Source organism: Rhinichthys klamathensis, unplaced genomic scaffold (genome assembly GCF_029890125.1).
Source record: "Rhinichthys klamathensis goyatoka isolate OS25496 unplaced genomic scaffold, OSU_Roscu_1.1 h1tg000605l_1, whole genome shotgun sequence".
NCBI classification, from domain to species: Eukaryota; Metazoa; Chordata; class Actinopteri; order Cypriniformes; family Leuciscidae; genus Rhinichthys; species Rhinichthys klamathensis.
The window spans coordinates 242,162-269,656 of NW_026607060.1; the positions used below are offsets into that span (position 1 = coordinate 242,162).

General features: G+C 37.9%; 1 protein-coding gene across 3 annotated transcripts in view; it reads left to right on the top strand.

Annotated features, from left to right (window-relative positions):
- The window catches only part of prkcbb (protein kinase C, beta b), a 148,125-nt gene that overhangs the window by 76,711 nt on the left and 43,919 nt on the right, over nucleotides 1-27,495 (top strand). For all 3 annotated transcript variants that reach the window (XR_008805585.1, XM_056240668.1, XM_056240667.1), the window contains exons 6-9: nucleotides 1,493-1,649; nucleotides 1,785-1,919; nucleotides 6,814-6,910; nucleotides 19,700-19,840. Coding sequence is in view for 2 of the 3 variants with exons in the window: in XM_056240668.1 (XP_056096643.1) it covers nucleotides 1,493-1,649; nucleotides 1,785-1,919; nucleotides 6,814-6,910; nucleotides 19,700-19,840 (530 nt within the window). In the remaining variant the exon portion in view is untranslated. The remainder of the gene's footprint in view (nucleotides 1-1,492; nucleotides 1,650-1,784; nucleotides 1,920-6,813; nucleotides 6,911-19,699; nucleotides 19,841-27,495) is intronic.

The following is a 27,495-nucleotide window of genomic DNA, read 5'->3' on the forward strand; positions in this document are numbered from 1 at the left end:
TACTCTTTGTGTGAGTCATTGAATTGTTCAGTTGATTCAGTGACACTTACTTGGTAAATCCACTAAGAGTCTCCGGAAAGAAGCGTTTTCCCAAAAACAAAGCAAATCTACACTACTGTTCAAAAGTTTGGAGTCTGTAATACCGTATTTTTTAAAATAGTTTAGAAAGAAGTTCTTCAGCGTCTTAAATATGTCTTATCTTGTAGAATGCGCACTCCCTATTCAGAGTACGTGCGATCACGAAAGCGAAAGCAAAACGTGCGCATTTAAACGCATTTTCAATACCCTTCATTTTGAAAGCGGCTCCCTGATGCATGCAAATATCTCTCAATATGAAAGCTATCTTAGGCTGGGCTGTGTAGTTGTAACCATCTCTTTGTTCTGTATCATGCTTGAAGAAAAATGTGGATATTGAGAGAGTACTTTGATTATGGTGACACTGATTGTATGTACTTAATAAGACTAAGAGAAAACTGTGTTATTCATTTTTATACTGTTTTTATTTCTATGATCAATTTGTGGAAAGGAGTTCAGTTAGGAGATCAAAAGTTGTAGAAGCTCATAAATCATGTACAGTAAAGTCTGAAGAGACTCATGAAATCATACAAGAGAGAAGCCAGTCAGTTGAGTTTGTGGCAAAACCTTTTACAGTGCTTGAGTATTGTTGTCTTTTACTGCATTATAATAATAATTCATACTCCGAAAGTAGAACTGAAATGACAATTCATTACAAGATGATTAGTTAAAACATGTCAAATGTATCTGCAGACTATTTTTCTAGTCATGTATTTTGTCATTGAGGATTTCTTAAAAATACTGCAAAAATCTCGTCTCGTTCTCGTGAACTCAATCTAGTGTCTCGTCTCCTTATTTTTTATCTTTTGAATCATTTGTCTTCCATTTTGTCAACTGCTCGGCATTACTTTTATCAAGCTGTAGACAAAAAAAGCGACAATAATAAAATAAGTTTGGAGTTTCAGTAACATCCTTGCATGATTTTAATTGTGAGATTGACTCACATTTTGGCTTGAATGAACAACATCTCGTTTAATCGGTCAGCAGATCCTTGTTAATGAACAAGATGCATCATTAAATCAGTTTGTTCACAAACATGATGCCTTCTTCAGACTCAACAGTGACTCTTTGAGAGAATGCTCCAGTTTTTCAGTTTGTCCAACAAATGAAATGCTACTTCAACCTGTACCTGAACAGTATTGGAAGGCAGGAAGATAACTTTGCATTATAAATAATGCATTTTTATGTCAGTTCTGCTGAACTCCAAAAACATTAATAGTGCTTAAGATGTGATATTTATTGATCAAAACTCCAACGGAAAGTTGCAACGTAACTGACACAAACTGTAATAACTCTTGATTTAACATTGAGATTCACTCTGCTGCATTGATTGCACACTAACAAAAGTTAAAGTACTGAACTCTTGGTCTTTAGGTTCTTATGTGTCCGTGATGTATCCTGTATTTCCACATTACAGTTAAAGAAGCGAAGAACCTGGTGCCCATGGACCCGAATGGCCTATCTGACCCCTATGTCAAGCTAAAACTCATCCCTGACCCCAAGAGTGAGAGCAAACAGAAGACCAAGACCATCAAGTGCTGCCTGAATCCCACATGGAACGAGACGTTCACATTGTAAGGAAGCTTAGTGGCACAGCCAAAAGATCAGTCATTTGTTTGTCTGGGAAATGCAAAATCAAATGTTCAGCTTCTTTGTGTCCGTCTCTCGCCGTCTCTGTCCTCCTCCCTCCTGCGCTCTGTGTCTTACAGTAATCTGAAGGAGTCTGACAAGGACCGCAGGCTGTCTGTGGAGATCTGGGACTGGGACTTGACCAGCCGGAACGACTTTATGGGCTCTCTGTCTTTCGGCATCTCGGAGCTTCAGAAGCAAGGAGTGAACGGATGGTGAGAAAGCCTGCTGACACACACATATACATTGTGGAAATGAGGAAGTCCCCGAGGGGCAAATAGATTGTGTACATACTAATATTAAAAAGTTTGCGTCAGCTAAACCGCATTGGATATCAAAGGAATTAACCTGTTAAGTGCTCCCCCCCCCCCCCCCCCCCCCTTTTTTTTTGGAATACACATGAAAATGCACATTTCGAACTTAACAGACGTGAAGCAGTCCATACACATCTAACTGGTTCAGTCATCTCTGGATTTGAATACTCTTGCTCTTTCAGAAGTCCTCAGCTCTTCGTCTAAGAGCTCTCCACTCCTGTTTTCCGCTCACACACATTCCCGTCCCTGCTCGAACACCTTTAAATGCCTGGCATGTCAGCTAGGGTCTGTGTATTTTTGAATCTGCATGAGCCCTTGTGAACGCTTAAATGTGCAGGTAATGTGACAGAATTGAGTTAAATGACAAAGGTCAGATCCACATTAAATCTTTGCTCTCTTCTTCATGTTCTCTCTCTGTCAGTGTTTTTTTTTCTTGTACTGTAGCCTATATTGTCTAGTTAGTATATAGTATATATAGAGATTGAAGTATCTAGTAGTTCTTTCTCACCTAACAGATAATGTTCCGCGATCATGGGATAGCATTATGTAAAGGTTGTGTAAACGTTAAGATTACTCTACAAACATATTAATGTCTGTGGTAGAGCTTTTTTTTAGACTCTTAAAAGCCAGGGACACACGATTATGATATCCCTTCACAAGGGACCTTTTATTTGTCATTGTACAATACTAAATAAATATATATATATATATATATATATATATATATATATATATATATATATATATATATATATATATAATTTATTTTTTACATATTATATTATATATACATAGTATTTACTGACATATCACTTGAGACTTACTGAAATAAAAATTATAATTCAACTTTATTTGGAGTACTTCTTTATTGCACAATGCACATTTCTTAATTTTAAGCCTAAAATGTTTAATATCACTATTAGTAAGGATAGTATTATCTCTATATAATATCAGTCTTTAAATGCAAGATATTTATCTTTATATATTGAATAACTAAAGTACATTAAAGGGATAGTTCACTTTGAAATTAATTTTTGGTATGTTTTAGCTTACCTCAAGGGCATCCAAGATGTAGGTGTCTTTGTTTCCGCAGTATTTTCAATTTTGATATTTTTAGGTCAAACCGTTCTTGTCTGTCAGTCATATAATGCAGAAGTCACCACCTCAAAGAGCATGCACAGAGAAGTCCAAATTAAACATGATTTAATGACTCGTAAATGTAAGTATACATCGATGGCCTAAGACACGAAACGAGCGGTTTGTGTGAGAAAACGAACAGAATTTATATCGTTTTTAGCTCTTGTAACCACAGCCACGTCCAAGTGATCTGAGGGCGCGGGCGCTTCGGTCTGTGAAAGCGCCGGAAGTGATCTCTCGCGCGGTTGCGAAAAAATTAACGTTGTCTGTTGATATATCGAAATCGTCTTCCATTGCGATTTCCTGTATATCTAAATATGTTTAGATCTTCACAGTGAAAGGTAACACTTCCGAAATCTCTATGTAAACAATGAGTGACGTACACACGCGAGAGATCACTTCCGGCGCTTGCGCAGACCGAAGCACCCGCGTCCTAAGATCACCAATTGGACGTGGCTGTGGTTACAAGAGCTAAAAATTATATAAATACTGTTCGTTTTCTCACACAAACCGCTCGTTTCGTGTCTTATGCCATCAATGTGTACTTACATTTACGAGTCATTAAACCATGTTTAATTTAGACTTCTCTGTGCATGCTCTTTGAGGAAGTTACCATAGACCTGCATTATATGACTGACAGACAAGAACGGTTTGACCTAAAAATATCAAAATTGAAACTACTGTGGAAACAAAGACACCTACATCTGGGATGCCCTTGAGGTAAGCTAAAACATACCAAAAATGTATTTCAAAGTGAACTATCCCTTTAAGTACAAAAGTAGTTGTTCCAATTGAGTTGAGTTAGTCTGTTGAAACTCGCGGTTATGGAGTGTGATATTTCCAAAACACGCTCAAAGCATTTGACCGATCACAACACACTTTTTTTTTTTTTTGGAAGGAGTGGCTTCATAGAGACAGGAACTAAACAGAGCGTTACTGACAGGTGTTGCAACAATGTAAAATATGTTTAAAAAAAAAAAAAAAAAGAATGTCCACTTTAATAGAATGTTTGAAAGACAGTTTTAGAACATACATTTATTGACCAGTAGGGTTTGGTCCCAATGGCAAAAAAAAAAAAAAGAAGTGATCGATTAGTGAGGTTGACTAGTTTTATGTTTTTGTTTCCCTTTTTTAGTGTCTCCTCTCTCTGTGGGTGTGTCTCAATCAGCTCTTTAGCTTCCTAGGTCGTGAATCAGTATATCGTGTACATGAATTCAGACACTGGTAAGGACGGTAAGGACAGTAAGGACGCTGGCTCACTACACATTGGGACACTGATGACTATTTCTGGCGACATGGCAACGTCCTCATTGTACAACATCACTACTGGTATTTACAGCAGAACTGATATCTTTACAACATTTTTTTTTTTATGTTATTTAAAGCACATGTGATAAATACTTGCTTGATAAATGCTTGTTACATATACGTGCAACATTTCAGCCGTAAAACAATTGTAAATGTTTGCTAGATTATGTTCATTACCTGCTCAGCGATGTATGCTTATGCTTAAAAAATTGTTTGGATTTTAAAAAAACATCTATTGGATATCATTATGTGCAGTAGGTTGGCCCATGTGATTTATGTTTCGTGCTTCAAAACTTCCATTAAGGGAACATTGTTTGGATGGTTTTCACAGTGCATTGTGGGACTTTTTAGGGAGCGAATGTTTTAGGGAAACGATTTTGCAATTGAGATAGCCCTTAAAATGTCCGACTTCCTGACTACTGAACTAGGGAGCTGATTGAGACGCACCCTTTGTTTTGCTTTCCAAATGTGACTTTTACTGGATGGTTTGATGAGATCAGTGTATGTGTTTTGTAAGGCCGTTTCAGAGCAGTAATGAGCCTCTATGTGACTTCGATGGCTACTTGCTGCCACCTGACAGCAAAGCACAGTGTCAGATTAGAGGCGACGTTTCTGCTCCCCAGTTTACCTTCAGTCAGGACAGATCCACATGATCACAATCTCTTTGTCAGAGCTGTCACTGTCTCGACGCAACACTCATTCGTATTTTAATTGTCCAATCACTTGCAGTTTCTGATACAACAGTACTTGTATATTGTAAATTTTGCACAATAATTTGAATTATGGTAACATTTTATTCACTAAAAGCATTATGAAATTGGCCAAATGCAAAATTTGTAAAGGTGCATTCAGTAATGTTTCTTTTTCTATATTATATTATATTATATTATATTATATTATATTATATTATATTATATTATATTATATTATATTATATTATATTATATTATATTCAAACCCTTATGTAGATACATTGCTAATCAATGGGCTATTGATAATATTAATTGTTTAAATACATTTGATACATTTTATTTCTAATTGCATCTTTAAATCATTGACATTTCAGCTGTATTCAAACCTGTTCTCATGATTAATTAATATTAAAAGATAAAGTATGACTTGGAATCCTTAAAACTGGTGTCTCAGTACCAAAGATGCATAAAATCTTCAAAATAAAAAAAAACCTTCCCAGAATGCAATTTTTGCTTAAATTTGTATTTATATACCTATACTTTTATTCAGCAAGGATGAATTAAATTGATCAAAAGTGACAGATAAGACATTTGTATCATAGTTTCTAAAAAAACAAAATTTAAGCAGCACAACTGTTTTCAACATTGATGATAATAATAAATGTTTCTTTAGCAGCAAATCATCGTATTAGAATGATATCTGGAGGATCATGTGACACTGAAGACTGGAGTAATTATGATAAAAATTCAGCAATGACATCACAAGAATAAATTACATTTTAAAATAAGTGAATATAAAATAGTTATTTTAAGTTGTAATATTTCACAATATTACTGTTTTTTTTATCAAATAAATGCAGCCTTTGGTGAACAAAATTTAAAAACGTAAAAAATTGTAGTGTAACATAACAAATATATATAACATAATAAATAATATTAAAAGTAAATTAATATATTAATGTATCATATATTACTTTAAGAAAAATAAGAAAAATGATCCACGTCATTTCATGCTAACTGCCATTCTCATGCTCTTTCCTATTTCTATGAATGTGAAGACGCCGCTCACACACACTAAAGCCTCTGGAGGTCTAGATGTGGTAGGAAGAAGTGTAGTGGGAGAGCACTGCAGTCATGACTCATCTTTAGTCATAAACACAACACACACACCCGCGCACACCAGAGGCAAGACGAACACAGGGCCTCCTATCACATCAGTAGCAAAACCCAGCAATGGTCAGCTCACACCGTTAAACAGGAAGCTGATTTTCTGCTATCTGGGAGCACAGATGTTAGGAGAGCTAAATATGAGACGGGGTATCACGCTGTCCCTCAGACGTTTGAAAGCTGTTTGGGGGCAACTCAAACCGGTTGGATTCCTCTCCACTCTTGATCATAGTCAAGGTCGTCCCCGCTGAGAGGGGAACTATAAGCGTATGAATGGTTTAAATGAGCTGAGGTAATTTCGCAAAATGTGCCGTTTCAGGAAGCGCGCGAGCAGTACCCAATTCCTATAGCGGCCAGATGGAGCCATTATCAGAAGAGGATTTAATGTCTGTTACTGAACCATATGTGATACTGCAGAGATCCTGTACTCATCTAAATGTGCCTTATTTTCTGTCTGTCAAACACATGCACACACACACACATGCATGCAGGTTTAAGCTGCTCAGTCAGGAAGAGGGCGAGTACTTCAACGTACCTGTCCCAGCCGAGGGAGAAGAAGGCAATGAGGAATTCCGGCAGAAGTTTGAGGTGAGCATGTGTGTATGGGTTCACCTGCTTTTTTGGACTGTGTGTGTGTGTGTGTGTGTGTGTGTGTGTGTGTTTGTGGATCAATATGGAGGGCATGGGGGTATTCTCCATTCTTCCTTGGTTTAAAGTCACTGAAACTTCATAACTCATTTTCTATTCATATTTCAATCTAACATGAAAATAAATAAATGTAGAGTGGGACTTGATTTTATTAATTGTGTGTATACTGAATTATGAAAAGTAGGTGTTAACTGAATGGAGTCAGATCGTTGGAGGAGGGCTTGAAAAGTAAGAGGAAAAAAGTTGTTTAGATAAATCATTATATTTTGGCTAACGATTGTGAAGACAAACATTTTTATTTGAGTAACATATGCTGGAATCATGCCTCATTAGACCAGGAATGAAAAAAAGAAGTAAATAGGGTCAGTTTTGATTTTATGTTGATTTTGACACTCCCAACTGGGTGCAAGCAGGTGAAAGAGAGAGAGGCCTTTGTGCATGAAGCATATATCACTCACTGACAAATCTGGCACAAATAACACATGGTCAAATCCCAGCTTCCTCCCAAAGTAATCACACTCATGTCAACCTGCATTCTGCTCCGCACGTCCCAATTTGAATACAGAATGGAGCTGACTGAGAGGTACCTGCACGAAGCTCCTGATCCCTGGGCTTTTTTTCTCCACAGACTGATTCGGGCACATTTTTAAAGTCCCCTTTCCTCTGGTTTCCTCCATCTTTTGAGAGCATACAGTAGTTAGTAGTACAGACATGTTTCCCACTAAGTTGATAGGTGAAAATGGTTTCGACAGTTGGTTTGTGCCTATTGGTGCTTGCATGTGATGCGTGTGGCATGCATGTTGTATGTGTGTGATGTCTGTGCTGTTTGTGTGTGTGTGTGTGTGTGTGTGAAGGGGCATAGGCTGTGCAGGTCTCTGCATAATTCAGACAGTCCCACGAGCAGACCCAGCTGTGGACGCAGTGCATGATGGTATTATTTATGAACAGCCCAATGTGAAGTTTAGCGTGTGTGTGTGTCTGAGCGTGTGTGTCTGAGCTGGCAGTTTTCCTACAGTGGTGTGATGCATAATTCAAAATGTGAGAAATGGTCAATCTGTCGCTCACCTGATGGCTGGCATTTCACACGTCATGGAGGAAAAAACACAACTGTTTAAGTCTTTTTTCCCCTCTCTCTTTATCTTTTTTTTGTCTCTCTCCTTTTGTGCTCTGAGATGGTGAGGTATGTTGATTCGTTTCAAAACCTATTGAGCAGCATCTCTTCATTTTAGAAATTGGAATTTATATAGCTTAAGACTTACACATTTCAAAACCTAGTAGTAGCCTCACATCCCACTGTCTGTATCCTCCCAAATGGCAGCCTAAACACTCGCGGTCTTCCTCTGAGTCCACACTTTCATGACATAATGCCGCTTTGACTGTCAGGTAGAAGTCTGCTGTGGAAAAAACGGCTTGGTTGGCAAAAGTGCGCATCGAGGGCGCATATTGACTGTTTGCGAGCACCCTAACCTAAAATGTCAAAAGGGGCACCCTATGGTCTTGCGGACTTGAAAATCACGTTGCGGGCGGCCATTGTAATTCACAAGACCGTAAGTGCATATGAAGTGTGCAATTTGGGATAGGGCCGTAGACAAATTTGAACAAACTCTTATTTTTAGTAAAATCGTTACATTCATGCAAAAATATTAATAACATTAATAATAACAATTTATTTGTTTTTACATATTGCAAATAATAATAATTATTATTATCATTATTATCATTTGTATTATTATTGTATTGAACTTAGACTTACTATTTTCGAAACCTAGTTGCTTCACTTCTTACTGTCTATGTTGACAAATGTTAACACTCTTTTAGTAAATTAAAGGGGGGGTTCAGAATTTTGGACATCGGGCCTAATTTCCAAGTTAGCCTTGGTGTTATTTATCAGTGGAGACAGTTTTCAAAAAATTTCATCCAGTCGTTCCAGTTGCATAGTTCGCCGGTGCTAGGCTAGCGCGAGTCAACGGTAACTGCTAGCCTGCCATTAAAAACAGTTTTACCCACTCCACAGTACACCAAAAGCAAATAAATAACGCCAGACTATCGATGTAAATGTCTGTTGAGAGAATAATGTTAGAAATCAAACTACCTGTCTCAGACGACGATATGTTTGTCCCGTTTTAGCAACCGTAGCTTCTTCGAAAGGGAGGGGTGAGCAGTGGGCTGAGCCCTTCTCGCAAGCGAACTGCTAGATGTCGCTAAAATCTACACACTGCACCTTTAATGGTTACATTTTTACGAATAACAATAATCCTACATTAATAACAATTTATTTATTTTTACATATTGTAAACATTTATTATTATTATTTACAGTTTATATGGCAAATAAGATTATGGTTATAAAGTTGAAGATGATGATGATGATTATGATTATTATTATTATTAGTGGTGCTTGCCAAAGGCAAAGCCCCAACTATTACTATTGCTTTTTTTAGGCCGCCAAAAAGTTTGTATAGATTTTGTATTGGACATAGCTCTGGATCACAGTGTCATAGAGACAAGGGGGCGGGCTCATTTTACTCAGACGACCAATTCGCTAGTTGCATAACAACGGAAATAGAATTTCCGGTTTGTCTGCGGTGAGCTGGATCACTCAATCTTTATTTTTTTTGTAATATGGCTGCAGTTTTTAAGGGCACCTGAACGCAAAACAATTGCTCCAGCTATTTTAATTGTATATCCATAAGCAATCCCAGCTAGAAATGTTTTTGTTCTGTTCTAATGTTTTCAGCGGGTAGTTTTATTTTTGTTCCCAAAAAGAACATTGTATAATCTGTGATCTCAACAACATTCCCAAAACATCCTCAAAATGTTACAGTTAAAACTTCCTTAGAACATTATTTGAACATTACATTCAAATGTTTTCTTTAAAACAGTACCCTCGTAGGGCTTTACAAGTTTAAACCAAACTTGTAGGGAATGTTATAGCCAAAGTTCTGAGAACGTTCCCTGCTAGGATGCAAGATGTGAAATTGAAAGAATGAATGAAATAAATAATGTTTTTTTGTGGTCCTAATGTGCCGGAAAATAACTATAATGAAAAAAAAAATGTCTAAGGTTTCTTTACATCCTTAGCTTTATTTATCCTTAGCTTTAGTCAATGATCAGATTATTATAATTATAATTATCAATTATAATTTCTATTTTTAAGATGCAATTAAGCAAAAACAAAAAAAATACATAAAAACAGGTATTTGTCTCATAGAGCTATAGTCTATTATATACAATATACAGACATGTATTTTATGAACTAAAGCCTATCTTCATGAAAAAGGTTAAATATTATTATTTTTAATGACATTCGTGTGCAATGGGGAGAGTAATACAATATTTTCCTATGAACCACATCGTGTTTAACACGTGTTTAACACACAAAAGTTACGTTCAGTTAAATTATGTGAAATTAACAGTTATGTTTTGACAGCTGGTAGCTTTATTATGGTAGCTTTACCCGTCGAAGTTTATAGTTTTAATCGATCTGCCATACGTTTTTGTTTGTTTGCATCTTTTATCCACACTAGTTCACTTTCTGTTAATTTATGTAAGTGTAGACAAAGCTTTCATGCAGGATCTGTGTGCTTGCTGTGAGAAAAATCAATCGATAAACGCAAATGGCAAAGGAAGTGCATTCAAACTCGCTTCAGCGCGTATTTATGTGAGAGGCGCGTGCACGCGAAGGGGCGTGTGATTTGTCCGCGAGTCGGAATTCGGTACAACACCTGTTTTAATCATGGTTTTAATACCAAAAAGACTCGTGTGTTTTTTTTACACTATGCTGAACGGTCGGTTAAGTAAGCGAGTGCCATTGACGGAAGCAGTGACCGGAAGTGATCCAGCTCACCGCAGACAAACCGGAAATTCTATTTCCGTTGTTATGCAACTAGCGAATCAGTCTCTCCGGATCATTGTGAAGCTATTAAGCCACGCCCTAGCAACCATTTAGAGCACCTTAGCAACAAGTTCCATAGACTTCAATTGAAAGAGATCAAAAGAATATCTCCGGACTGAATTGTCATAGAAACACGAGGGTGGTCTCGTTTGACTCGGGGCAGCAAACAGCCAATCATGAATCACCTCAACACTTCCTAGACAATGGCTTCCTCCTATGATGTGGTTTGTCACATAGTACAACAACTGCAATCTCAAGCTAGAGAGAGCAGCAGAAAAGCCAAACATCGACAACTCCGGAACTATAACAAAAAAAGACAAGATGTCACTTTCAAAATCAAAGACCGGGTATGGCTTCGAAGCTTTCCTCAGTCCAGTGCACAACACAAGTTTAGTGCAAAATTGGCACCTAAATGGAAAGGGCCTTACCGGATTCTGAAACACCTGGGACCTTTGAATTATCGAATAGCGTTGGAGGCCACTGGAGAAGATGTGCGCACTGCACATGTGTGCAATCTTAAAATGTGTTTTCCAACAGCTGAGGAGTTGGACGACCAGGCGAAGAGGAGACTTCAAGACCTCTTTCAAGAAACCTCAGATGAGGAGGAGTTCTTGGGTTTTTGATTCTTTTATCTTAACAACCATGGGTTGTTTCAGCCAGGGGGGGAGAGTGTAGTAATATAGTTTTTTTTCCGTACTTCCCCTTTAAGTACTGTCACTCTCTGTCTTCTCCTCCCAAAACTATACTCTGGCAGGATTGGAGGAGAGGAAAATTGACAACGGAAATGAGTATATAGCAGCAAGGTTTAAAGAGTATAGAGTCATGTTCTACTGACGAGTGGAGAGCGTTACAGTCCCGTTGGAGGTTGTTTTTGGGGGTGGATTACAAGAGAATAGTGTGTTTTCGGGCATCGTGGAAATAGGAGGTAGTACTGTTTGGTTAGCCTCTCACTAGCGGGTGTGTCCGTTGACCTACGAATGCTTTCGCATATTTGGACTGGAGTTTTGTACCAGTACCAACTGCTTAGTAACACCATAGCAACCACCCAGAATGCCCTAGTAACCGCCTAGCAACACCATGGCAACCACCCAGAACACCCTAGCAACCTCCTAGCAACGCCCCAGCAACCACCCAGAATACCCTAGCAACCACCCAGAACACCCTAGGAACCATCCAGAATACCATAGCAACCGCCTAGCAACACCATAGAAACCACCAGAATACCATAGCAACTGCCTAGCAATGACCTAGCAACCACCCAGAATACCCTAGCAACCGCATAGCAACCGCCTACCAACACCATAGCAACCACCCAGAACACCCTAGCAACCGCCTAGCAACCACCTGAACACATGAATAAGCCACATCTCAGCACCAGAAAATCGTGCAGACATGTTTGTTGGCTCGTATACAATCATGTACCACACTCTAGCAACTTGTGTGCAAGTTTTGCCACTGCAAGCACCACTTCACATTTTCTTCTGGAAATGTACATTCCAGTTATTATTATTATTATTATATAAACTATTTTAATTGATATGAACAGACTCCTTGTAGCATCATGTCATACTGTCTATATAGACAAATGAACACTCTTATTTTTAGTAACTTGCTGATATACTTATATTCCATAATAACAACAATAGTAATAATAATCATAATAGTAATAACATTAATAATAATAATTTATGTTTACATTTCGCAAAAAAATTATATAAACTGGAACTTCTACTTAGAAGGCAACATAATTAAGTTGTTTTGGAATTATGGAGCAGGGTTTGTGTTGTCTGTGATGGCTCTGGAGGCTGCTCACTAGCTTTAGAGCAATTCTGTCATAGATTAGCATCACATCTGGTGTCTTGTTCAGATCTATGTTGTTCGACTGTTGCTGGCTGAGAATAAATGACCCTGCATTCCCAGCATGCTTCAAGACTGTGAATGGTTGTGACGGAAATGCTTAGGCTCTATTTGATAGCATCGGGATGGGGGATGTAGGAACGGCTAGCGAGTCAGTACCTCTATAGGGTTTTTGCGGTCAGGGCAGGTCTCTGCTGAAAGGTGGAGGGGGCAGATGAAGTATTGGCCTGTTGGTGCTCATAATGAGCTCATTAAGGCCCGGTCTGTATCAGGCTACCTGCCAGAAGCTCCGTCATACACACACACACACACAGACTGACCGCTAGGCCTCCCTCAGGATCCGTGTCAGTAACACAGAGACGGTCACTCCTGTTCCTGTGCTGTAGGACCAGAACACCCACATCTCTCAACGCTCGGAGCTGTAGCCTCATGTCAACTTTTGTTCCTGTGTCGTGAGTTATAGCCAGATTTGGCTCAGCATGAAAACAGAGACAGGGAAATGACTCATTATCTCACATTCATTTTGGATCAACTCCTGTTTTATATGAATAGTTGAATACGAATGTTCATAGACTTAACTTGCCCAGGGATCAATAGCGTGATGCTCTTTTTTTTAAATCTGAATCCATTACATTATTAAAAAAGAAACAATTCTGACACTGATTACTTACTTTGAAGCTGTGCTTTGCCAAGCTGCACACTTCTTAATTTAAGTTTAAGCACTCTGTTAGTAAAGTTACCACATAAAAAGGTGTAACTAAGCTGCTTTAGGGACTATATATTAAATGTTAGATCATTTATTTTAATTCATTTATTAGGACAAACGGATTAAGGTTACCAGCGTGTTAGATTTTGGATCAGCATCAGCATATAAATCCTCATCATTTTGGGATGATTTTGCATTGATATGGGACAACACAAAACTATGAAAACACATTTTATTAAATAAAAAAATGATAAAATGAGAACACAAAAATACTAGAGTGATTTCCATGTTATGTTATGTTATGTTATGTTATGTTATGTTATGTTATGTTATGTTATGTTATGTTATGTTATGTTATGTTATCAAAATGAAAATCTTTATTTCTGGTATTCAATGATAATTGCAAGTCACTTTAATTAATTGACACCAAGAGTACAAGAATTTATCTTGATATTATCCAAAAAACCCACTTTTAAACTTATAGGGGCTGTACAAACTTTTTAGGACACTGTAAATGTACACTAAATACTAAGAACACTAGGAACTACACAATTTTTTTATTATGTTTAATTATTTGCACTTTATTGCAATGTAAGGTTTTTCAGTCAGTATTTTTTTATGGCTTTGTGAAAAAAGTGTGGTATATTTATAGATATAGTAAATATACTTAGTAGATATAATTCATTTCCCATTCACCAATATCACCAATAAATACATTTGGGAAGCAAATCACTTTCATTTTCATTTGATTCATTTTCTGCTCTATTAAAAAAAATTTAACCATAATTTTAATCAGTAACTTTAATCATTAATTTCGTCACTAATTAAAAAATAAAAAGCAGGAATAATTAACTAAACATTTTTTTCACTACAAAAGGAAAAAAAAGTTGAATGTGAAGGGCCTTCTGAGAATACTGCTGAGTTGAAAACAGCTGAGCTGGCACGTTAGCATTGCTAATTTTGGTGAACTCTTCCGTAAGCCTTTCATCCCTGTATGGAAACGCTAGTACTTCTGTACGATTGCTATCTTTTGTGGATGCATTTCTGTTTATGTGTGTGTGTGTGTGTGTGTGTGTGTGTGTGTGTGTGTGTGTGTGTCAGAGGTGTAATCAGAACTGTTAAGTCGTCTCACCTAATAGCCGCTATCCTGTTGATAGCATCTCCTCAACTTTTATTCACCTGTAATTTGACCTGTCAGGATGTGGCCACCTCCCTCCACATCTCACCACTATAAACAAATGACTTTCTTTCTTTTTTTTTTCTTTCTTTCTCACTCTACCCTCCACACTGCTGCGCAGAAATGACTGTATTTGTGTGCAGTGAAGCACGGTGAAAGCGACACATTCAGCACAGTGGAAATCTACCCACATTAGCATTTGTCTCCTTTTCGTTTTTATCCCTCCCTTCCCATTCTCTCTTTCCTCCTTTCTTGCATCAATTCTGTCCATCCTGGATCAGACAAATGAAAGTTGTCGTCACTGGGTCGTCGGGCAGAGCGTTTGTCGCTGCATGTCTGTGTGAGTGCGTGTGGATGGGTTTTACTGCTGCGCAGAATATGGCTGAAATGTTTGCTTTTACAAAAGAAAGAAACACTGCCTTAGTCCAGTGATGAGGCTCTTAGCTGGCTACAGAGCTAATCGCTCGTTCACGCCCAGCAATCGATGGAGGAGGAGGTGGAGAGCGTTTTCTGTGTGCATGTATGGTGTGTGTGTGTGTTAGCAGAGATCAATGGCGCCACTCAACTCGTGGTTTTGGCTGAGAGATAAAGCTTCTCAAATGGCTTTTCCCCAGAGGTCACATGTCCCTACCCACAGATCTACAGATCAGACCTACCGAGAGATGGGGGGAAACTCTATGAGCTATGGAGGTTAGAGGGATTTTTCAGCCACAAATTAAGATTTCGGCATCATTTACACTCCCTCATATTAATACGAACATGTATCCCCCCCCCCCCCCCCTTGTGGAATGAAAGAATGTGCTGCATGGTCTTTTCCAGGCAATTACAATGAATGGGCTCTGGAACATTTAAGCTTTAAAAAGGATGCAAACGCATTGTAAACGGATCATAAAAGTGGTATGACATGTCATTCACTGACAGTGCTCTCCTCCAATGACCTGTTAACTGTAACGTTTCCAGATGTACCCAAAGAGCAGAGCAATAATTTGCAGATAACATCCCTTCTATCGTTTTCTGTCAGTTCTGGCCAATGAATTAAATGTAAAAAAAAAAAAAAAAAAAAGTCTCCAATTAGAGGTTAACTGGAATGTTGAGTCAGTGAGTGGAACTCACAAAACAAATCAGTTCAATTTGTGAACAAATCAGTCAAACTAACTCAATGAATAGAGACATTGAAAAGATCTGACTCTAAAGCACAATTTCTATATTAATTATCAAGAGCCCAGGGCAGTTTTGGCCAAGGTTTTCAACTACTTTAATTTAGTTATTCAGAATATATCACGTGAGTCATATGGTCCACTTTTATGATGCTTCCGAAGGTTCCAGTCTCCATTCATTGTAATTGTATTAAACAGAGCAGCCAGTACAATATTCTAAACTTCTCACTTTGTGTTCTACAGAAGAAAGTCAGTCATACAGGTTTGGAGCAACACAAGGGCGAGTAAATAGTGACAGAATTTTGGTTTTATTTGGTAGAAAAAGAGGCCGGGATGTGTGAGTGAGGCTGAGTGCTGGGCAGCCGGTCCGTGTTTGTCTGCAGGGACAGTGTGAAGTGTGGTGTCTGAACAGTAGGGACTGGGTTAATGGAATTCTATGCTAGACTGAGCTGCATGCCAGCCTCACAATATGGCAGCAGTTTGGAAATTAAAATTGAATGTACTCCAAGAGGCTGCAAGAGAGGGGGCAGGAGAGACAGGAGCGTGTGGGATGGGCCGAGGGGACCCAGGCAATCCTACACATTCATTCTGCTGGTAAACAACTGTGGAATCATGGGGAAAGTGAGGGGCATGCAGAAATTCATTTGGAATGATTGAAAAGGTGTCTGGATTGAAATAAGCTCAGCATGGTTTTAATTACAGTCACCTCTTGTTCATCACATCATGTTAGTGGCATGTGCAATTTAAGAGATGCGTGTGCACTGCATAAATTAGCACACACAAAAAAGACAACAATTTGTGTGTATTTTAGTGTGTGAGTTTTTCTGAAATGTGGCCTAGCGGACAGAGGACATGCCTTAACATGTTGCAGGGTGGCACTTACATTGAATAAGGCTCATACATAAGTTTCCTCTTATAGTTTCCTGTCAGTTCTGTCCCATCGATTATTAATAAATAAATGTATTAAATAAATAATTATTAAAGTAATACATACATATATTTAATTAAATTTTTTTTAAATGCAGACAGATATTTAAATAAATATTAAAATAAAACACATTTAAATAAATGTTTGGTTACACTTAACAACGTTTTATTAGTTAATGTATTACCTAACATGAACTAACAATGAACAAAACATATGTTACATGTTTATTAATCTTTGTTGTTAATAAAAATACAGCCTTTCATTTTTTGTTCATGTTAGTTCACAGTGCATTAACTGATGTTAACAAACACAACTTTTGATTTCAATAATGTATTAGTACATGTTGAAATTAACATTAATTTGATTTTATAAATGCTGTAGAAGTCTTGTTCATTCTTAATTCATGCTAACTAAAGTAGTTAACTAATGAAACCTTTATTGTAAAGTGTTAACGAATATTTATATAAAATATATATTTAAATTGTTAAAAAAGAGACCAATTGAATAATTATTCAAATAAACCATATATACATATTTAAATATTTATATAAAACAGATATTTAATCAAATTTCTAAAAAAGATAGACAGACAGACAGACATTTAAATAACTAAATATTAAAATAAAACATGCATATGTATTTATACAAAACAAATATTTAAATAAATCTTTTAAATCGTTTAAATAAATACATTTTCAAATAAAACAGACATATTAAATATTTATATAAAATACAGATATTTAAATAATTATTAGACAAACAGATATTTAAATAAGTCAATTTAACAAAAAAATGATCAATATAAAAGTCTTAATATATAAAGTATTTTGCTTCCCAAGTAAATTGATCTTGTTTTATGTTTAAATAATTTTTTCTGAATTGGAAAATGAGAAATTCCAGTTAAAATAGTGCGTAAAAAGCAAAGTAAGTGAGGAATTTTGACACACTGTTGTGTTTTGTGTCTGGCCCCAAGTGCTATGCAAACGTGTTGTGAATGAAAAAAGCTTTTAGAGCATTTAAGATGGTATTAGCGTGTGTGTGTGTGTGTGTGTGTGTGTGTGTGTGTGTGTGTGTGCGTGACCTGTTGCTAGGCTGCTGTAGGTGTGATGGGCTCACAGCTGTAGATAATGGATCAGTTCTCAGTGGACTGTGAAGGAGAAAGTTGGTGAACAAGGAAATCAGCAGTACATTTCCCCTCAGCCTGCAGCCGACCGGGCCTAATGACTATGGCCTGTGACCGCACACACACTTAATACAGAAGGAACCACAGACATTTACACAGGCCGTCTGTCATTCCCTAGCATGCCAGCCTGGGCAGCGAGATCACTGCCAGAAACTAAACGTTCACCCAGGGAGAGCGAGACACACATACACACACAAACCGCCACAGTTTAACAGACACACACCCACTTCCTCTGTGTCTAACAAACACTTTAGAGCTGTTTTACAAATGCTGCCAAAGACATATTTAATATCTCTCTTTGTATTAGAGATACATGCTGTCTCTTTCACACATGCACACAATAGCCAAAATTTGCTTCATCTGCAGTCTGGGTGACAGGTTTACCCAGCGTTTGCTGAATCATGTATTTGACAGATTTAGCAAGGACGTGATGAATAGACCTGCTTAAGAAATTCAGTAACATCAACAGATAAAAACAAACAAGGGATGTCAGTCATGTCAGGCTGTGGCTCGTTCTTATGTTTTTTTGTTTGTGTGTGTGCGTGTGCGTGTGCATGTGTGTGTGTGTAGGTCAGGTCTTGCCCACAAGGGTAGAACCTGAAATCATTGTGGAGACCAGCAAAGGATCAGGGAATAATTAGAAAAAGACAAGAAATATAGATGACACGGTGCTTGGGGAGACATATGGAGCTGTTGTTTTTTGTTTTATTTATTTATTTGCTCACTCTTCACAGTGCCTCGCTGCCTTCTTGCACTCTTTCGCTCTTTCACGATTTCATTAGCCTATCATTGCTGCGTTCTCAATCGTTGCACATTCACGAAGACAAGACGGCTAGATTTCAAACAAGTTTGAAGTGTGGCTCGCAAGTGGACATTTTAAGGTAATGCTGTGACTTTCTAGTCACAGACTAGCTGTCAACTTGTCACAGACTTAATGTCTTGTATATATGTTTAGCTTTGAAACATAGTAAATGTCCTAATGAAAATGTAAAAATCTAACAGTTTTTTGTAAGGATGCACAATTATGGGTAGCATATTTGTTATACAGCAAGCTGATATATTTCATTAATTAAATATTCTATAAATAATATTTACTTTATCAGTATCATCAATACTGTGTATATATATGTGTATATAGATATATATAGATATATATATTATTTATTTATTTATTTTGGCCTTTTTGTAAATTGTGAATGCATATGTCTTCCAAGGATGCACAGTATCGTCGTGACTGTATCAGTTAATATTAGACTTCTTTTTAATTAAACGGTATTTATTGATTCGTATTTTTTCATACACATTACCCACCACATTTTTAAATTTAGATTATATTTTCCTTCATCTAACACTCACTGAATATTAAAAACACTAATAATTGAAAAAAACTAATAACTGTTAAATGTAAACTGTAAAATCTTTAACAAATCTCAAAATTAATATCCATTTATCATACTGAATTTGTTGCCCAGATTCACTTGTAGCATTTAAAATGGTTGGTTTTTATTAGTTATTAGTAAGTTTATTTATTTAGAAAATATAGTGCAATATTTAATTGACCATTTACAGCCGTAACATGGAAATAATTATCAGCTTAGATTACCAGCAAGAATTTTAATATTGGTGCGTCGTCCCTAAGTTACTGTGACGGTTGGTTTTAGGAGTAGGGGAAAGAAAATATTATTGGCTCAGACTCAGTATAAAAACAATAGAAGTCAAATGAAAGTCGCCAGCGTGCTAGACTAACAAACGTTTGTGTGTGTGTGTGTGTGTGTCTGACCCCAAACTAACACAAGCTTATTGTTTCTTTTTGCTCTTTCCCAACAGAGAGCTAAAATTGGTCCCAGCAAAACAGACGGCTCTTCCTCCAATGCCATCTCCAAATTCGACAGCAATGGCAACCGGGACCGCATGAAACTGTCTGACTTCAACTTTCTCATGGTGCTGGGCAAGGGTAGCTTTGGAAAGGTAACTCTTGCCCTCGTCTTTCGCTCTGTTTCTCTCTGTGTGTATCAGGTAGGTTCGCTGGTGCTTTGAGCAGCATGTAATCTTGAGCTGTGAGGTCACTCTAAACAACTAAGATGACCAGAGAGCAGGACTAAAAGACAGCAAGAGGATAGATAGGAGGGTGAGTGGGCATTCTCATGTACGCTCATGTTCCAGCTGCTGGCAGTTGGCATGGCAACAGGATTTTAAAATGATATTGATATGTTGAGGTGTAGTGCTAGACCTCTGTCAGCATCATTAGCCGAGACTCTGTTTGATGTCGTCCACATCACGACAGACGTGGTCTGACCTGTCCAGTGCTGTGCTGCGACCAAACATCAGGCACAAATGTCTGTACATGAATCTGAGGTTCTATGCAATGTCATAGACTCGTGTTCAGATGGGAAAGTCAGTGCTGACGTCAGCCACAACTTGCAATTTAAAAAAATCTGTATTTGTTTTCCAGAACTTAACAGCTTTAATGAGGGAAAGGTCAACAGTACAGTGAAGCATTGCAAATGACAATCTAATTAAAAGCAATGGAGAAAAATAAAACTGTTAATTTAAAGATGTTGATGTATAATATGGAATGTAGGGTTACTGACTCTACGTTATTCTCAGTGTTCCGATTCTCTGATTGGTGTAGATTTTTTTGCAGAATCATGGGTAATGTCGTTCTAAAAAAAAATAAGTAGAAATAATGCTGGCTGGTCGCTTCAACAAAAGCTTATACCATCGATTTACAACCTTGTAGCTCACAGTATGTCTGTCTTTAATGGTTAAGTTATTGTTAAAAATCAATTCCCGCATGGAGAAAATGAATGGGGTTTTTACTTCCGAATCTTGTTGCACTTAAAGGGGTCATATAATGGTACATGCAGTTTTTCAAGTTGATTGTACTGAAATGTGTGTTGGCAGTGCCGGTACACAACCATCATATAATGATAAAAATCCATCCAGTGTTTTTGTTTTAATCTCCTTATATGTTTTCCCCTGCCTCAAATCGAGCCGTTCGACCGTGTGACGTCACACGGTCGGACGCCCCTCCCACGACTGTTGATTGACAGCAGTGTTTCAACACAGACCCGCCCTGAGCGAGCTGTCAACATAGTCCGTCATTGTTGATACGCTGGAGCAGAATGGCGTCTAAGTGACTGTGGTGTTCTGTTCTTGGGTGTAATAACGAATACAGTCATTTTGATGTTCCTAAATCCGAACAGCTGAAGACGCAGTGGCTGAGTTTGTTTTCGAAGGGAATATTCCCCACGAGCAACGTCAATGCTCTCATGTTTGCCGAATCATTTCTCACCAGACTGCTTTATAAACGAGGGTCAGTATAAAGCTGGTTTTGCTAAGAAGCTGCTCCTGAAAAAAGAATCAGTACCAACTAACTTATTTATGTCCCCTCTGCACCTCCAGAAGAAGTGTGTATAGTTTTATTAACCTTTATATTAATCTTTGCAAATCGCGAAAAAAAGTTTTTCATGACCATTAGTTGTAACGTCAATCTGTCAATGAACTAACGTATACATCAGTAAACACATAGCGTTCGTATCTCACTATTCTACCCTGCCAGTGCATACAAAGATAGATCTAAGTGACATTACGTTAACCAACCATTCAGAAACGTCCTGTTCGAGCCTTAATTGTCGAACTTCTTTGCGGCCGTCATCTTGTTCCGGGTCCGACTCCGGTTCAAACTGATACGGTTGCACAGATGTGTCCTCAGAGACTCCCGCTGCCATTCTCTCTCCAAAATATACCCTCAACTGTTGTCAAGGCAACACCCCACATGTGTTGTGTCAAAACGCCAGCAGAACAGAGGGGCGGAGTGAGATAAGCTCATTATCATTTAAAGGCATATGCACTGAAACGGCGTGCTGAAAACAGAGCTGTTTTTGACCAGGTAAAATTAGTGTTTTCTTAAAATACTAATGAGAATTTTTAATAAAAGTATGTTACAAAGTTTTCATTTAGACCCTAAACATTCATATTAACTTGTACAAAAATGGCATTATATGACCCCTTTAAGGTTGAATCGACTGTATTGTAAATTTTGTTAGGGTGACATATTGGAACCATAATTAACACAACAATGTACTTTTAATTTTTTATTTCTAAATATTGTTGCATACAATCAGGATAACTACGTTGGAACTGATTTGTAGTAAATAGAAGTATTAAAACATGTATTTAAAAACAAGTTGTTTTTTTAAACATAGTTTGTCAGTCTACTAAAACATTCCTTCATCACAACACACAGCAGTGGCTGCTGCTTAAAGCTAAAGTAGCTGAAGGAAGTAGTTTTTTTTTTGTTTTTGTCTGAAGCCTTTTTATTGGCAGATGATTTTTAAAGGTAGAATATGTAAGATTTTTGTAATAAAATATCCAAAAATCACTTGCACAGTGTGATATATTTCCTGCAGTTGTGTACTTACAATATGCCAAAAGTTTCCAAAGATTTTTAATTTCAGAGAAATTCCAATTTTAAATAATGGCTCGTCCCTGGTCATTGTCGCCTGTCAATGACGTAATATCTGCATTATCCCTGGTTTCCGCTCTTACTGTCATAGTAACCATGGCGACAGACGTGGACAACTGCGTTACGTCTAGCGGCATGCTCACGCTGTTGTTGTTTCGTTCAAACATTATGGACCATGGCAAGCAGACTTCGGGACAAAAGGAGAACTAAAACGAGGATCAATATCAGCGTGGCGTTTTCGAGAGCTTCACGTCCGTGACTAACTTCGACTTGACAGAGACGCCGCTCTTGCATGTACTTTATTAGACTGGTGAGCAAATGTACATAAAACGAATCAATGTTTTATAGCTCAACATGATGAAATGTTAGAATATGATCAGTATGTTATTCTAATGTTGATCTAGCTTACTGCTAGTCTCATACAGACAAACTAACACATAGAATAACATTATAACTTTCAGCACACTCAATTGCTGTTTAGTGTGATAGTGTAGTGACAGCGCTGATGTTGACGGCGCCACAGCGTCTTCCGCCGCATTTCCCACCGCATCTTCCACCGCGTCTTCGGGCCGTGTCTCCGGGCCTGGCTCGGCCTCTGGCTCTGCTGACTCGAGCAGGTTCACAGCTGTCGTACGGCTGCCCGATAGAAACTTCTGTAAAGCCCCCCGCTGTCTCTTCTTTTGTTCCTCTTCATTTTTTTTCTTTTTACGTTTTGCCGCACCCGAAAGCTTCTTGAATGTTAGCCTACTCAAAACACACCTGCCTGCTAGCTTTGTTGTCCCGCTCTGACCTCTGACCGCCGCTGACGTGAATGACCGCCCTCGGACTTAACTGGCTGGCGTGGTGGCGCGTCTATACAGTCATGGGCTGGCGTTAATGTGACGTAATGTAACAGTCTATGGTTAAGATAAACCTCGTCACTATTTTTAGTTAATTAATAAATATTTAAATAAATTGTAGATAGGACATTTGTACATTTTTTTTTTTTTTTTTTTTTTGTCCCTCTGTCTGGGCCCCATCCCGCCAATCGGGCCCTAGGCACGTGCCTAGTTTGCCTTTGCGTTAATCCGGCTCTGAGTGTAGACCAAGTGAAACAGCGCTGCGTCACCTCAAGTTTAATTCGTCTAATAAACGGACCTGTGTAAGTAGTAATTCTGCACTTGAAGGTAGTTCGGTACAATGAAATATCCTTGTTCCTTCTTACCACAGTCATGATAAAAAACATCAATGTATTCACTCATTCATAAACATTATTAGATCCATCAGCATGACGACACGTTCCATAATTCCGTTTTTAGAATGTTCTCCAAGGTCCACTTATAATGTTATCAAGATGTTTACATAAAAAAACATCCTAATTTAGAATTAATAAGCTATTTTCTATCCTGTTTTGAACGAACACTCTGTTTTGACAGGTGTACCGCATTCAAGACTCGGAAGGAAACGCTCACTGCTAAATAATTGTTTTCATTGTCCCCGCCATACATGTGTAATTGTTTTGAAAAATTCCGATGTTGAAAATACCTTGTTTACATAGTTGAAACATTTGCCATCATTGTGAAACATTTTTGCATAATACATGCTTTAAGTCGAATCCACAGTAAAATGAAGCAAACAAGCGAAGAGTGTCTTACTGACATGATCTAACTGGAACTTCGTTAAAAATCTATTTCATCCATGCTTTCTTGTTTGGATCCAGAGTAGGCTATGTGAGAGGAGTGGAGCGGCAACAATTTTCCCTCCGCGCTCCAAACATTTAATAATCACTCCGCTCCGGGTTCACCATTTACCGCTCCACTCCTCGCTCACTGATATCAGAAACACCGCTCTGTCTTCGTTCCCCAAGGAAATTGCGAATTAAGTATTTAAGTATGCTTTAAAATCTCACAAAATTTCTCATCATAATATATAGGCACATTAAATAAAATAAATAAAAAACAACATTAGGAGAATAGTTGCAATGTGGTTTATTGGATGTGTGCAAACTTTTCCTATGCTTATTACAGGTTATCAGCATTATAAGTTAAATATCATTGCTGCTTTTTGCAGAGCACATTTTGTTTGGAAAGAAGAAAATAACTACGTTTTCATCAGTTATTTTATCTACGGGTCGCTACATTTCTTACAGATTTCTGCTCATTCGAAATCAAATACCGACAGTAGGCTACTGTAAGATTACATTTGTTTTCATGCAATGCATTAGTGAGAAAGCGATTGCGTGTGTGAATAAGTGTTACCTGTTTAAAATGTGCTTTCACCCGATCCAGCCCAATCTCATGAAAGTGCGTATCTATAGCACAAATTTTATTTCTCGTACCATTTATACGCCAAAAATAAGCATAATAAGCAGTAGCGCGGGAAGGGGGGTGCTGCGGGGGCTTGGTGGGGCCTGTGGACTAACATAATATTGTACTAAAAAACGTGGGGGAAAAAATGAAAATAGACATGCTGTGTTTGAGTGTTCAAGCTACGGAGAAAATGAAATAAAGTTTGAATTTGTCATGCTTAGTTTGTTCCGATCAGAGCATGTGAGCGGAGAGCGCATTTCTGAATCCCTCCGCTCGCTCATTCCGCTCAGGGTCGCGCGCTCAACCCAGAATGGCCTGCTGGTTCGATAATATGTGGAATAAGGGCTGCCTCCGACTAAAGTTTTCTTCTAGTCGATTAGTAGTTGTTCATTTTAGCCACTGTGGACACATCGCCCCTTTATATTGATTTAATTACTTAAATAGGCTACAGGATGAATGAGCGTTACGTAGCCTAATATAGCCGCACTCAAGCGCACGCTCGCACTCATAAACCTTGCCACAAAGAACCGGCGAAAGTAATGATTATTAATGTGTCAAAAATAGCAAGGAGACATTTAATTGTTTATTAATAAACAGGTGTTTTCTGTGTCGCTGCAAAGATGAAGTTATGCGGACTCGCCATGAACGCCAGAGAGAAATGCACATTTGATTACATAATCAGAGAGTAGGCCTAGTCTATTTCTTTTCGTTTTGAATAGGTTCGTTTAAAAGAAGACATTTCAAGCTAATAGATATCCTATATTTATAAAATCTGTGAGGCACAAGCTGAGTTTCGGCGCCCTCCAGTTTATGTGCAATGCAAGTGATCGCCGGCGCCTTACATTGTCTGCTATATTTGCTTCTTATTTAGCTATTAAATACAGGCAATTGTTTGATAAAACATATCAAAATTAAGATACAATTTATACTAAACGAAAATATTTTTAAAAGAGTCTTTCTACAACAACAACAATAAAAAAACTTAGTGAAGGTAAAAATCATGTCTTACCCACTCCTCGTGACATGTCTCCAGACATTTTGGGTATTTCATGATCTCATGTATCATGTCTTTCTCACGCTGCGCGCTCACTTTCATAATCAACATTGATTAAATAAAAAATAACATTAGCCTATAATATTTAAACATAAATATGAAACTAAATATGTTTTCTTTAATGGCTACAACATATACAGAGAAATGTCATGTCTTGTCGTTAGCCATAACACTATGACGTCACATATTTTCCAACCCAGCCCTCAGCCCCCCTCGCATGAAACAGCTTCCAGCGCGCCTGATAATAAGCAGTTTTCGCGTGCATGCATACGATACGCACTTTATGGCAAGAATGCACTTCACACCCATTATCCTAACCAAGGTGTTTAGTGTGTTTCATTTGCACGCAAAAACTATTTTTTGGCATATAAATGGCACGAGAAATAAAATTCGTGCTATAAATACGCACTTTTCATGAGATCGGTGTTGCCCGATCATATTCAGTAGGCTTGATATAACCTCCCGCAGCCATATGTCCATTGGCGTCATCACAAGTTCACAACCTTGAAAAAAAAATTCTGATTTGAGTGATCCATCTGTATCATGCTAGCGTAATGTGTTTAACGTGTGAATCCTTACTAAAAATGCAGTTATAATGAGCGATTGGCTTGAATTGTACTCGTGATGGAGCGTAGTGGAGCGCTCTCGGAGCGAGTGAAAACTACATGACATGCACAAGTGGGCGGGGCTAAAGAGGCAATGATGTAAAAGTAGGCGTTGATCTTCTTCTGCAGAGGCGATCTTTTGTCACAGTATGACGTTACGAGTCGTTTTCTGAGCTTGATTTCAACAAAAGCCGTTTTTGGACTAACAAGGAAGTTTTGAGTTATAGGATATTTTTATAGTACAATGACCTCTTATGTGTCAAAAGGTCAAGGAAAATTTGATTTCTAAATTGATGATCCTTTTTATCTTATACAATTTTACTTCTCAAGTAGTATTAGTCTTGTTTTTAAGGATATTTAAAGGGGTCATATAATGCCATTTTCATACAAGTTAATTTGATTCTTAAGGGTCTAAATGAAAAGATTGTAATATAGGCTACTTATATACATAAAGATTCTCATTAGTATTGTAAGAAAACACTAATTTTACCTGGTCAAAAACAGCTCTGTTTTCAGCACGCCGTTTCAGCGCATATGCCTTTAAATGATAATGAGCTTATCTCACTCCGCCCCTCTGCTCTGCAGGCGTTTTGACACAACACATGGAGTGTTGCCTTGACAACAGTTGAGGGTATATTTTGGAGAGAGAATGGCAGCGGGAGTCTCTGAGGACACATCTGTGCAATTGTATCAGTTTGAACCGGAGTCGGACCCGGAACAAGATGACGGCCCGGAGAAGTTCGACAATTAAAGGGATACTCCACCCAAAAATGAAAATCATGTCATCATTTACTCACCTTCAAGTTGTTGCAAACCTGTATGAGTTTCTTTCTTCTGATGAACACAAAGGAAGATATTTTGAAGAACGATTGGAACTTTGGCACCATTGTATTTTTTGTTTTTCTACTATGGAAGTCAATGGTGCCAAACAACTGTTTGGTTCCAATCATTCTTTAAAATATCTTCCTTTGTGTTCATCAGAAGAAAGAAACTCATACAGGTTTGCAACAACTTGAGGGTGAGTAAATGATAACAGATCATTTGATATAACATTTTTGGGTGGAGTATCCCTTTAAGGCTTGAACAGGACGTTTCTGAATGGTTGGTTAACATAATGTCACTTTGATCTATCTTTGTGTACTTTGTGTACTGGCAGGGTAAAGTAACTTAGTGAGATGTACGAACGCTATGTGTTTACTGATGTATAC